The sequence below is a fragment of the Fukomys damarensis genome, unplaced genomic scaffold (genome assembly GCF_012274545.1).
Source record: "Fukomys damarensis isolate Sample0158 unplaced genomic scaffold, DMR_v1.0_HiC HiC_scaffold_2, whole genome shotgun sequence".
NCBI classification, from domain to species: domain Eukaryota; kingdom Metazoa; phylum Chordata; class Mammalia; order Rodentia; family Bathyergidae; genus Fukomys; species Fukomys damarensis.
In genome coordinates, this window is record NW_022900914.1 from 8068321 (window position 1) to 8081671 (window position 13351).

General features: G+C 54.3%; 1 protein-coding gene across 1 annotated transcript in view; it reads left to right on the forward strand.

Moving 5' to 3' along the window:
* Positions 1-11643, forward strand: part of Slc35f6 (solute carrier family 35 member F6) — a 12572-nt gene extending 929 nt beyond the window's left edge. Inside the window, exons 2-6 of the mRNA XM_010604816.1 lie at positions 6830-6902; positions 7518-7689; positions 7853-8065; positions 8763-8873; positions 10117-11643. Coding sequence (XP_010603118.1) covers positions 6830-6902; positions 7518-7689; positions 7853-8065; positions 8763-8873; positions 10117-10586 — 1039 coding nt within the window. The 3' untranslated portion in view covers positions 10587-11643. The remainder of the gene's footprint in view (positions 1-6829; positions 6903-7517; positions 7690-7852; positions 8066-8762; positions 8874-10116) is intronic.
* Positions 11644-13351: the final 1708 nt, after the last annotated feature.

A 13351-nucleotide genomic window follows, 5' to 3' on the forward strand; every position in this document is an offset into this window, starting at 1 on the left:
GCGCAAGGCTGCGGCTGCAGAGATGAGGCTGCCCGCGGGCAGCTTATGGAGGACGCGTGGGAGCTGCGCCTGGCGCCTAGGTGGGGTTGTGTGGGAGCGCAGACTTGCAGGCGGGGAAAGCTAGCTCAAAGCCACTGGTAACCAGCCCCAAATGCCTGTCTGGGTTTTATCCCATTCTGAGAGGGACTATTGATCCGGGAAGTGACATGTTGAAAGTCTGAATGGAAGAAAGAAAAGCAGTATGGGCAACTCGAAGGTCAATATGAACGCACTGGGGCAGGGAGAACCACTCTGGCTGCTGCTAGAAAATGAAGGCAACTAGGAGGGGTATGAGGCGGGAAAGGTAGGGAGGGCCAGGTGGGAGAGTGAAGGGTGACCTGACCTACAAGATTAGGGTTCGGAATGTCCCCAACCCAACCAGGAGGGCAAGTGGGGCAGTTCAGCTCTGGTACGTGGTGGGGAGACAGTAAGGACAGTCCCCAGAAGGTGAGGACCGAAGACCCCCAGGGCTGAGGGACCGAACATTTCCTCCTGTCATACCCCCCCCCACACACAGTTCTTTGCTACTTTCTCTGTCCCCACCTCAGGGCAGGCACCTCCACCTCCTGTTCATCTAAAAGCCCCAGTGCCCACAGGCTGGCCTTTATCTGAACTAATTCCAGGGTGCACCTGGAGAAGGGTGGACAGTGGTCCCTGTCCAGGCAGGCTGCTGCCTGCTCCAGAGCCAGCAGGCGGGTGTGGTGACTCCCAGTGGAAGTTTTCCCTCCCTCTCTGGGCCGTCCTCCAGGTCTCCTGGGTTTTCTGGGAGGATCGTGTGGCCCATGGTAGAGTGCTTGCCTAGCATGCCCACAGACCTGGGTTTTATCTCTAGCACTGCAAAGAGAGAGTCTATGATTCTCTTGAGGGGTGTGGCTGTTTTTGGTTCATCTTTTGGGCACTTGTGTCTAGCACTTCTGTCAGTGATATGAAGGGTGCTTTAGAGGAAAGACTGAGAGAAATAGTCAATCACCAGATGTGTATTAAATATCTACAGGGACTGAGAGGGCAGCAACCAAGAAAAGGTCCTTGATTTCGAGATGTTTAAACAGTCTGGGGTGGGCACACATGACAGTCACAGTGACCCTCCTTCCCCTAAAGGAGGATACAGTCCGTGAAGCTCTGGGCGGGGCCCACCCATCTCTGGTTCACCTCTGATCAGCTGTGTCCTATGGGGCTCCTGGCTTCCTGGGCCCTGGAGGTCACTCCTTGAGACTGAAGGTTCCTATCTCAGTCAGAACCTGAACACAAGACAAGTCTTCCATGCGACTATGCCTCCAGCCAGGGCCTCGGTCACTTGCTTGGAGCATAGCTATAAGTCTTCCAGGGTTGCTGTCCCTAAGGAGAATCTAAATGGCCATTTACTACTGAGATAATCTACACTGAGTCAGCTCCTTCCTTCAAAACCTCAAACCAGTCAGGTAGGAAGCCAAGGGACCTTCCAGAGGCATCACTCATGGAAGCTGCCTGAGAGTCAGGAAACAAGTTCCCAGGTGAGAGACACAACCTTTGGTCCTGTCCCCTGCCCTGTAACCTAGAGCTTCTCAGGAGCCTCCCACCCGAGAGGTAGATAAGCTCATTATCTCTGGATAAGGAAACTGATGTATGATCTGATGAAGTTACCGAATTTGACTCACCTACAAGCTTGCCAAGTCTCTGTGTGAGTCCACGTGGTCTGGCTCTAGGATCTGTTCTTAGTGAGGGAGGCAGAGACTCCACTAGTCATTTTTAAAGTGCTTAGAATTGTTAGAAACAAAAATCATCCAGTCTCCCTCGATTTATAGGCCAGACCCCAAGAGAAAGTGTCTTTCTGTGAGTTAGCTGGTCAGTGAGGAATGACAGCTAGCACCCAGGCCTTGGAACTTTAGTCCTGTCCAGGCCTTTAAGACCCCACGGTCCTGCCTCCTTGTGCTTTTCCCTATCTCCCCAAGACCATCAAGCCTGTGTCCTCCCAAGACTGGGCCACAAGTCTCCGCTCAGACCGGGAACCCTGCTTTCATGCTGCTTGTGTTCCCCTGGAGCTCGAGGCCACTCAAGGCTGGGACTGAGAGTCCCGCAGCTCGTGCTGTGCCTTGGCCGGTAAAGGAAGCATGGTGCTCCTCCTGGCTGCCCAGAGGACTCAGGGCAGTGGATGAGGAAATGCTTATGAGCTATGCTGGAATCCCAGGGCAGCTCTTCTCCGCTTATTCAGCAGCTTCTGGAAGGCCTCAGGGAGAAGTCACGTGCCCCTGGCAGGAAAAAACAGTCAGGCCGGCCCTTCACCCCTCGTGGGAAAGTAGCTGCTTCTCCTTCCCCTGGCTGTGTTCTCTCCCCTCCAGAGCACCTTGTGTTGATTATCTCCCTGAGATTTGTTTGTCTTCCTGGACCAGTCCTCATTTCAGACCTCCTCCTCCTCAGCTCTGCTTAGGTTCTGCATCTAAAGAGCCCAGGCCAAGCATTTCCACAGAGCGGAGAGGCGTGTAGTTGGGTGTCCTCTCTGAAGGCTCCGCCCCCTCCCCAGCTTCTGCAGTCCATAGGACCCACCTGGCCTGACTTCCCTTCATCTCTGGACCTGCCGTCTTGCCTGGCACCACCCGCCTCTGTTAGAGAAGAGTCTCTCGCTGTCCTGTCCTGCCAGCTCCAACTTTTGCCCTGGGTACCTGGCCCCACTGTTGGGTTCCAAGAACTGACTGGCTAGTTGCTTCAAGGGAGTTGCAGGACCAGTTTGGGGAAGTCTTCAGTCTGGAGGGCAGTGTAGTAGAAAGAGCACGAGGCTTGGAAGCTGTGGGGTGAGATGAGTCACTGGGTCTCCTTGAGCCTTAGTCTCGTGTCTGTAAAATAGACATGATGGTCCCTGCCCTGTCTTCTTCCTGGACAGCAGGACTGAGGAAGGGTTTCCCATTTGTGGAGAAGAGAGGGCTCAGTGTCACATGCCTTCTCATAAGCCTCAGCCCACCAGGACCCTGTTGCAGTGGAGAAGCCCCAGCCCTTCTCTGGATCCCTCTTTTCTAGATGCCAAGGTAGGAGGAACTGAATCACTGGGCTTGACAAGCTGGGGATGCAGCAGGAAATAGCAGAGATTCTGTGGGAATTGACTTGCGGCTGATTGGCCTGAGCCAGCCACATAGGCCCCTCCCTGCGTCTGCCTGCCACCTTGACATGGACATAACACCCGAAGTGCTGCGCTGAGTGTGAGCAGGCCCCACCAGCTCCGCAGAGTGACTCACTGCTCAGCCTGCCTGCCCACGCTCAGGGAACCCTAGAAGGAGCGGGCTTCTGCCTGCTTCCTTGTGGGCCTCAGCTTGTCGCCCAGAACACAGTGTCTGCAGAGAAAGGAGTCCCATCTGTCTGCACAGCTGACCCCTCACCCCCACAAGGGGGCGAGAGAGTCTGGAGTAAGAATGAGCCTCATGGGAGAACTTCAGTCTGAGGGAGGCATGCAGCAGATGTGGCTGTTCCAAGTGCCAGCCTTGGGAGTTAGCCTGTCTCAGTACCTGAGGCCTTCTCTGGCCCTGGGTTTCTCTTCTGTCAAATAAGGAGTTTCATGAGATGATGGCTGAATTTCTTCTGTTTCCGCACTTTATGGCCCTGTAGAAGTGCAGGAGCAGTGGCCTGAGCCCCTCCAACCAAGCCAGCCTCAGCCAGCTGAGCCAAAGCCTGACTCCAACCCCAGGGACCTACAGGCCTAAGCTACTCCTTCTCTGCCTGAAGAGACAGCTGGGCAGAGCAGCCCTGCCTGACACCCAAGCCCTGGGGTTGCTGGGCTCTGTGATACAAAAAGATTGCATTTCCCCAGCAGGCAGCCCGCCAGTCCAGCCTGTCCAGGCAGACCTACCTGGGAGAGAAAGCCAAACAACCTGAGGAGAGCAGGGAACTCAGCCCAGCCACAGCCAGCTTCCTACAAAGTGGCACACACTGGGAGAGGGCAGGCCTCAGAAGTTTCCCCACTGGCTCAGCTGGTTCCACCATCAGGGGCATCGCAGACCATCGCAGTAGGACTTAGCGAGACAGGGCCTCAGGGCTGCCAGTTTAGTGGGATCTGGAAGTGTTATTCATTCAACAAAACCTGTGTGCTTCTGTGTAGTAATGTGCCAGGAATAGGGGGATGAGCTCCAACTCAGACCACCGGTGAATGTAACCAGAAGGTGCCACCTCTGTGAGCATTGTTAACATAAGCTACACAGGCAGCAGCCCAGGATGAGCCCGGGATGACACCACCGCTAGATCTGGGGGAACTTCCTGAGCTGCCCATCTGTGGCCTGGGTGTGACCCCAAGAGGAGAGAGTGGTTTCCATACAGAGAGTGCTGCAGCCCCTCCGAAAGCAAGTGCTTGTGCTAGCCTTCCGGTTGGCCTTGGCGGGCTCACAGCACCTCCCTGTCCTTCCTGAGGAGCCCTGCGGCTCCCATCTCCGTCCTTCTCACGTGCTCGGGGGAGGCAGCTCTGCCCCTTCACTCCCTGCTGCTCATTTGCCTCCGCAAGGCCTTCCTGGGGCTCTGGGCTGGGTTGGTGAGCCACACATTTGGTTGGTGCCCATCCCGTCCACATCCCATGTCCTGTCCTGCCTGAGGACCCAAGGGCCAGAACCAGAAGCAGCTCAAGCAGAAATGAGACCTCAGGAAAGGGGTTTCTTTTCTGTGGTGGGGGTGTTCTTGCCCTCTTGGCACTGGGACTGGTCCCTTGGCCCTTGCAGGGCTCCTGGGTTCTCAGTGCCTTCTCACCATTCGTGTCAAGACTTCCTGTGTATATGTTAACTATGTTAAGATATAAATGCTTAAATCACAGCTGAATTCTAGTCTTTATTTGTTTTTTCTTTTTTATTTTTGTATTGGGGATCGAACTCGGGACCTTGCACTTGCAAAACAGGCGGCGGAACCACTGAGCTAAAATCCCTGGCCCTGAATTCTAATTTTTAAACCATTACTATGGGTAATAATAAAAATCTATTGCACAGCTTCTTTGTAACACATTGCATTTTTTAAATATGTCATTCCTTAGTCAGTTGTATTCAGAATGTGATTTAATATATTATCCACATATGGTTTTTTATAAATTCTTTATTGTTCTTTAGGAACATAATTATATGTTTTCCTTTATAAGTGAAAAAGAAGACATCCCTTGCTTTCAGCGTTTCCTGGACCCCCTGAGCCCCTTGCCTCCTAAGTGTCCCCCTTTCTGCACATCTCCAGGAGCAGGCAGGGTCCCCCACTGTGGTCAGGTGTCTGAGTAGATGTGGCTGCTCCCTGAGATCACTCCCTCAGAGGTCTGTGTGTGTGGCCCTTGTTGTCCAGGAGCTCCACCCCCAGCTGACCCTCCCTGCTGCCAGAGTCCCCATCTTGCCCTTGTCTTTGGTGGAGCAGGGGAAGCTTCCTGCTGCCCGGCCCCAGCTTAGGGACGAAAAACCACCAGGGCTGCTGGGAAGGACGCTTGTCAAACCCAGACCACAGGCACTTGGCACCGCTGGTAGCTTAAGCTCTGTGGTGCTGTGGGAAATACAGGAAGCAGAAGGCTCCTCTGCTCTGTGGGAGCACAGGCTTGTGACAGATGAGCCAGGAGTGTGTGGCAGTCTCTGTGGAGAGACCTCTCCAGGAAGGACATTTCACAGGAAGAATCCTGAGTCTTTCACTTTGCTGTCTGCATGTGAGGCATTGCCGTGGAAGCAGGTCCCAGCCCACAGGTCTACACAGCAGGTGACACGGCTGACACAGTGAGAGCAGTGTCAGCTGGACTCTGTCCAGACCGGATCACGTACTTGGCTCTGGACCTGGACCCCCCAGAGCACTTCCAGAAGGCAGCAGCCAGAGGAGCAAATGGTTAGGAAGGCCTGGGTTACCAAAGTCCTCAGATAGCTGAGGAACTTTCAAATGACAGATTGGACTGGACCCCAGAGACACAGTGGCCCAGCAGAAATGACACTCAGGAAGGGAATTGTGCAGAGATGGCAGAGGATTCATCGTGATGCATGGTGTCCACCTGAAGTACCATGCCATGAAGGATTCTGGGCTCAGCAGGAAGAGCTCACGGTAACTTCCTGCTGTCCGCCTCTCCGCCTTCCACTGTGGTGTCCACCGTCACTTCCCAGCTGTGGTGCATTTGACACCTGCTTTAGGATCAGTCTCAGAAGGACCTTTCAGGCTCCATGAAGACGACCAGGTAGTCCTGTTCCGGGGCCCAGTACCCCTCTAGACCAGAGGATCTGTTTGTTTTGTTTGTTGTTTTGGTGGGATCTGTTTGTTTGTTTGTTTCCTTATGCTTGTTTTTTGAAACAAAGTGTCATTACATAGCCCGAGTTAACCCCAGTTTTGCAGTCCTCCTGCCTCAGCCTCCCCTACTGGGATTCCAGCCATGCAGCATCATGCCTGGTGTCCAGAGGCTCCTGACACTTTGTGCTTCAAATCCCTTTGACAGCCTGGCATAGCCTGTGGCCATCTTCTTAGAGTAATGTCCTAAAATGTGCAAATAAGAGACCAAAGATCATAAAAGAAACCAATTAAATTAAAATTATCAGATACCGAAAAGCGAATTTTCAATGTAGTAATATACACATATGTGTTTCTCAATACGTTAAATTTCAGGTAGTGGGTCCAGTGAATAATTTTGATGACTAATGAGCACAAATGATACTTTGCCATATATACCGTGACTTGAATGTGTCATACCATGTTTGTCAGCCAAGGAGCCGCAGGTATAAAACCCTTGCTGAGGAGTCTGGCCCCGTGAGAGCTGCCCTGGCTGGGGTCTCAGTGTGGACCTTTTGGCACTAGGAGGAGGGAGCCCCAGGGCTGGCAGCTCTGACCTTCATTCTCTCTGCTGCAGGTGGGCGGACAACTTCAGAGCTGAGGGCTGTGGTGGGAGCGCGGAGCACAGCTTCCAGCACCCCTTCCTCCAGGTACGGCCCCCCCTCCCCGACTCCCAGGCCTCAGAATGGCGCCCCGAGGCAGGCTGTTTCCTGGCCTAGGGCTGGAGCTCCCCTGCTCCCAGGAGGGCCTTCTGTCTCTCATTGGCGTCTACTAGAACAAGGCCTGCGAGTGCCCCTGGCAGAGGGACAGAGGGCACAGGCCTCTGTGGGAGGCCTGAGTCCCAGCAAGTGGTCCTGCCCTTGCCGTACCCAGTCAGGACACCGGGGAGGCCCTAGCCCAGGCACCGGGAGCTCAGACATCCACTGGGACAGCGCTGTCCCCATCAGTGGAAGACTTCCTGTTGCTGGACTGGAATTGAATGGCTCACATTTCAGTCCCAGCTGTGTCAGCCCCTTCACTGTGGCCCTTCCAGGAGTCTAAAGCTTTCTCAGCCTCGGTTACTCTGGGGAGGGGTTGGCTGGCTGGGTGGTCTTCACACAGGATCACATAGCATCAGGGGGCTTTGGGACCGACCCAGGAGGCTATAGGGCCCCTCCGCAGCAGCTCTGCTTTTGTTTGTTTGACATGTCAGGGTTCTAGGTAAGCTCTCAGTGTAATCCCCAGGGTCCCTTCCTTACTGAGCCCTCCACTTCCTGTCCCTGCAGTCGGTGGGCATGTTCCTGGGAGAGTTCTCCTGCCTGGCTGCCTTCTACCTGCTCCGGTGCAGAGCCATGGGGCAGTCAGACTCCAGTGTGGACCCCCAGCAGCCCTTCAACCCCCTTCTTTTCCTGCCCCCAGCCCTCTGTGACATGACAGGGACCAGCATCATGTACGTGGGTGAGTAGACAGAAATGGCACCCCTCACTCTCCCACAGACTTCACACATGCACATGCACGTGCACCAGGGCTGTCGAGCACTCACTGTGCTCCGGCCCTGGGGACCCTGGGGGCAGCCAGCCTTTGACCTGCAGTGCTAATAGTCCTCTCTCTCCTCTCCTAGCCCTGAACATGACCAGTGCCTCCAGCTTCCAGATGCTCCGAGGCGCAGTGATCATATTCACGGGGCTGTTCTCAGTGGCCTTCCTGGGCCGGAGGCTGGCACTTAGCCAGTGGCTGGGCATCCTGGCCACCATCGCGGGGCTAGTAGTCATAGGCCTGGCTGACCTCCTGAGCAAGCACGACAGTCAGCACAAGCTCAGCGAAGTGATCACAGGTGCGGTCCTGTGGGGTCTGGGGGCTGCCCATCCCGTCCTAGTGTGTCCCGTTCTCCTGGGGAGGCCAGCACAGAGTTGTCCCACGAACTCTGCAAGCTCTGCCGTATACAGGTTGTGGGTGAGGACACACGCCTGCCACCCAGGGGTCAGAGAGTAGGGAGACTGCAGAGGTGCGTGTCTGCACCAGGGAGGAGTGGTGAGCTGTGCAGGGGAGGAGCCGGCAGTCAGGGCGGGGCCGCCGTGTGCTGTGAGTCAGAAGCACACACCACTTGCCAGGCTGGGAGGGGCCTGGAAGGACCTCTCACTGAGCACTTCCTGTTTGCCCAGCCTGGCACTGAGTACCATGTCATCCTCATCACAGGTGCCCTCCCAGTCCCCAGAGGAAACCATCACCACCCATTTTACGGTGCAGTGACCACTCTGGGTTACTGAAAGTCAGGACTGAACCAGAAACATCTCTCAAACATGTTGCTCCCTACAAGACCCACGTGCCCCCAGGACCTACCCAGTGTGCCTGCCCCTCAGACACCAGGCAGTCAGGTGTGCCAGTCAGGACCATGCCTTGTGCACTGTACCAGAGCTGGAAAAGTTAGGAGCCAATGTGTTCCATCCCTGGGGCCCTCCAGTCACCACCACCCCACCCTTGACCCCAGCCCTGGTGTGACCCTGGCTTCATCTGGGCCCTCCTTTCCTCAGGGGACCTGTTGATCATCATGGCCCAGGTCATCGTCGCCATCCAGATGGTGCTAGAGGAGAAGTTCGTCTACAAACACAATGTGCACCCACTCCGGGCAGTGGGCACAGAGGGTGCGTGTGGCACAGGGCCGGGGGTGGTGAGTGGAGAGGTGGACATGCTGAGGGGCAGCACGCGGCGTCACCCACACCTGAGGAGCAAAGAGCAGGGGCTGAGGTCACGGTTGGGGGAGAGGAGGGTGAGCCTCCTGCCCCGCTTCCTGCAACCCTAGAGAGAAGTCAACAGATCCCAACGTCTGCTGAGCCAGGGATAAGGATGACCCCTCTCTGTTGAAGGTGACCAGCAAGAAGAAAGGCCCAGGCAGAGCACTTGAGCTTGGACCGCTATGCTGAAATAGTGCCTCGTTTGCCAAGCACGAATGAGTCTGTCAGGGCACGGAAGGCATTAGAGTCACAGGTTCCAGCAGGCAGGAGTGGGGTACAGGCAGGGAAAGGTTTGGAAAACTATAAATAATTGCTGCTCGATATAGGTCTTATTGTTGGAGAAATAATGAATTTCATCAGGGTCCTATCATGGAGAACCCTGGTGTCAGGCAAGTAGATTTAGACTGTGATCAGCAGGAGGAGCCACCGAAGGTTTTTGAGCAGAGAACCAACTATCAAAATTATGCTTTTAAAAATACAAGATTAGCAAAACGGATCACAGCTGTGCTAATACAGTGGCCCGTGGATAAGTACCTACCAAGGGCTCTTTGGCTGTGGACCAGCGTGGGCAGAGTTGCTGATGGCTGAATGGAAATCAATTACATCTGAAAGCAAACTGTTCCTGCTCATTTTTATTTTCTAGTAAGATTTTATGAATGAAGCTGTGCATTTACTTACATTTTGGCACATTCTAGCTTCCTTATCACAGACCAGTTGCGTGCTGAATTAGCCGTGTTTTACCAGACTTACAAAAGCAACGTAGTGAGTTAAAGCCAGCAGTTCTTTTTTAAATGAACAGGACAGAATGTAAACATATCAGCAAGCACTGTACATAGTAAGGGAGGCTGTGGTTGGGGAGTATGTGTATGTGTGTGCATACCTGTGTCTGTACCTGAGGACATGCACTGGGGTCAGGTGAACAATGGACTTATTCTTGGTCCAGTTACAAGCCACTGGGTTGAGGTGAAGGGGCACCCAGAGCCAGTGCATAGGTCCACGTTCCCTAAGGAGGCAGAGGGAGGGATCCCAGGAGTGGACCACAGGAAGCCAACAGAGGGAGCAGCCCTGAGCTCAGGGGCTGCTGTGCCTGTGGCTATGCTGAGACGCTGGGGCGGGATGAAAAAAGTACCCTGCTTCCTCCCTTCCACCCCAGGCCTCTTTGGCTTCCTGATCCTGTCGCTGCTCCTGGTGCCCATGTACTTCATCCCCGCTGGCTCCTTCAGTGGAAACCCTCGAGGGACCCTGGAGGACGCCCTGGACGCCTTTTGCCAGGTCGGCCGGCAGCCACTCATTGCCCTGGCGCTGTTGGGCAACATCAGCAGCATCGCCTTCTTCAACTTCGCGGGCATCAGCGTCACCAAGGAACTGAGTGCCACTACCCGCATGGTGCTAGACAGCTTGCGCACCGTAGTCATCTGGGCCCTAAGCCTGGCCCTGGGCTGGGAGGACTTTCACCCGCTGCAGATCCTTGGCTTCTTCATCCTCCTGATGGGCACAGCCCTCTACAATGGGCTGCACCACCCACTGCGGGCCTGCCTGTCCCGGTGCTGGCGCCCCGCCCAGGAGAGCGAGCATGAGAGACTGCTGGGTGGCGGCCGGACTCCCATCAATGAGGCCAGCTGAGCTTCCCTCAGGGTCTCTGCTGCTACCCCAGTACTCCCTCTTCATCCTGAGGCCACACGACGGAGGGCCTGACAGCCCTGCCCGCTCCCTCTGACCCTGAGGCAGCAGCTGACACGGAAGAAGACGTGACACCTGAATTCTCTGTTCTCCCCACTGCCTACTAGAGGGTGTGACCCAGTCCCCCCTGCAGCACTAAAGCTAAATCATGAACTTCAATGGCAGGAATTTACAACCGTAGTATTTCTGAATCATAAACAAGATTATTATGCTAGATTATCTAGCTTATGAGTCATCCAAAGAAGGGAAGTCAGTGAGCAAGTTCAAACCAGAAGTAAGCACTGTATTTTCTAAAATGTGTAAAACACTTCTTCAACCTGCCTGGAGAACTGGTATCAGCCCAAACTCCTCTGCAGACTCAGTAAGTGCTCCCCCGCCTGTTAGCTCTGCAAAGTGGGTGTCACACCGCAGCCTTCGGTGCCTTCTGGACCCAGCATCCTGTGGGCCTGTGGTGTAGACCAACCTGAGACAAGAGGAAGAGCCCCTATATGCCTCCCCTTCCTGTGCCTGTTCTGATCTCATTAGCTCCCCTCCTTCCGGGCAATTCCAGGCAGCCTCTGATAATCGTTTTAATACTTCATTTTAAGGATGAGGAAACGCCAGTGGTGAAAGTTGATGGTGAGGGAGGAAAACCTGGGGAACCTCAGCCGGACAGCCACGTGACTGCAGCAGATGGGACCGGAGGCACAACTGCATCTCATCCCTGGCCCCGGAAACCTAGATGTCTGGAGAGGCCCAGGATGCTGGACTTAACTGGGATTCAGTTCACTGTGGGAAGGGCCTCTGATTGAGGCCCACAGGCTGTGTTGGATTCCAGCAGGTTGGTACTGTGTGTTGAGGAAGGGGCCGCTCCATTCCCCCAGCTCTCTGGTCCCTGTGTGTCCCACAGAGAATGAAACAGGCAGCGAGGGTGGTGCAAACAATGTGGCAGCTGCCTTACCTAAAAAACTGAGGCCTTACACTGTTACTTGAATTAAAAAAAAAAAGAAAGAAATGGAAATTGACAGTATTGGACATTTTGTGTGTTGTGAAAGGCTCACAAGGATTCCTGGGGTGGCGTCTAGAATGTGGAAAGCACCAGCATACCAGAGGCATAGAAGTCGCCTCCTCTCACACTCATTGTTCAGATGGAGACAGTAAAGCCCAGAGAGCTAATAGAACTTCCCTAAGGTCACACTGCTGGCTGCAGGCAACGCCAGGTGTCCTGGTGCCCTGTCCTGACCCACCCTGGGCTCATATATACCCAGGGCCCAGTGCTGCTCACCTCACCTGCCCTAGGCTGCCCCACCTGCATGCTAAACTGTGCACTGTTCAAGAAGGTGTTTGGGAACACTTGGCCTCCATTGCAGTGCCGCTGGGGTGGGGGTCCGAGTTTGAAAGGTAGGGGATTATGATAGGCTTATGACGGGGAGCAGAGCAGGGAGAGGGGCTGGCCCGTCAGATCTCCTGTCGGCTCAGGTGAATCACCTTTCCTCAGGGTTTTCATATCCCTGCCGCAGGGATCCACCTCGGTCTCACGTGACAGACGTGGACATAGCCTTAGAGGGCAGACTTGAAGGTGCTTACGGTGCCTCACTCTGTCCCCTGGCGGTGCCACATCCGCAGCTCTGAGGTCAACAGACATTGCTCCAGCAGTGCCCGGAGCTTCGCGTGGAGGGGCGGAGCATTTCATCCAGCTATGTTGTAGAGTGAAATATCAGATCACATTGATAGTAAAACAGGACACCTGGGGAGACATTTATGCTGACAGTAGGTGCCCTCAGCCCCCAAGGGACAGTGCACCTGGAGACAGGTAGCCCTTGGAAGGTGTGTTTGAGGGCCTTTCGGTATCCTGCCAGTTGTGTGGAGGGAGCTGAAGGCCTCCATGCTTCTGCTGCTGAGTCTGGCAGTGCCCCATGTCCTGGGTGGAGAGGGAGCCCCAAGTGGTGGACATTCTATCACAGGCCATGAACCTGAAATCAGAACTAACCAACAACACACTCCTAAAGATCTTGATTCAGCCTAACAGACATCTGCATTTACATGAACTGCCCTGTCCCCTCCCTGCCAAAGTTACCCTGGGGGAGTATCAGGCTGGATTAACCTGGGCTTTTCTCCTGCTTGAGACTGCCCACTGGCAGACTGGGCCAGGTGGGCCTTCGGGCCTTTACTTTGTCCTATGGTCAAAGTACTATGTCCTGTGCTGTTTTGTGAGCAAATAGCATCCAAGGTCAGCGCTGCCCGCTGGTGAGGATGGCAGGAATGGGGCTCTGGTGTTTTCAGCGCTTCCCCATCCTTGACTGGGGACCTTAAATAAGTCTTGTCACCTCTCAAGACCTTGACTGCCTCTCAAAGGAAGGGGTTCTTCTCATTCCTCAGGTGATCACCTCCCGAGGATGCTTGTTATTTGTTGCTCTTGCTTTCCCTTGCATGCTGCCCCTCTGGCCTTTTGACTTGAACCTTTCAAAGTCAGTGGAGGATTTGGCCATAAATAAGTTTATAAACCACTTTGGGCACGGTGGAATATGCCTATCATCCCAGCTATTTGGGAGGCTGAGGCAGGAAGATCACAAGTTCAAGGCCAGTCTGGATAACTTAGCAAGACTCATACTGAAGAAAGAAAAAGGACTGGGAATGTAGCTCAATTTTGAGTCCAACCTGGGCAATATAACAAGAACGCATCTGAAAATTAAAGCACTGGGGAAAAAATAACCAAGATACATTGTGTA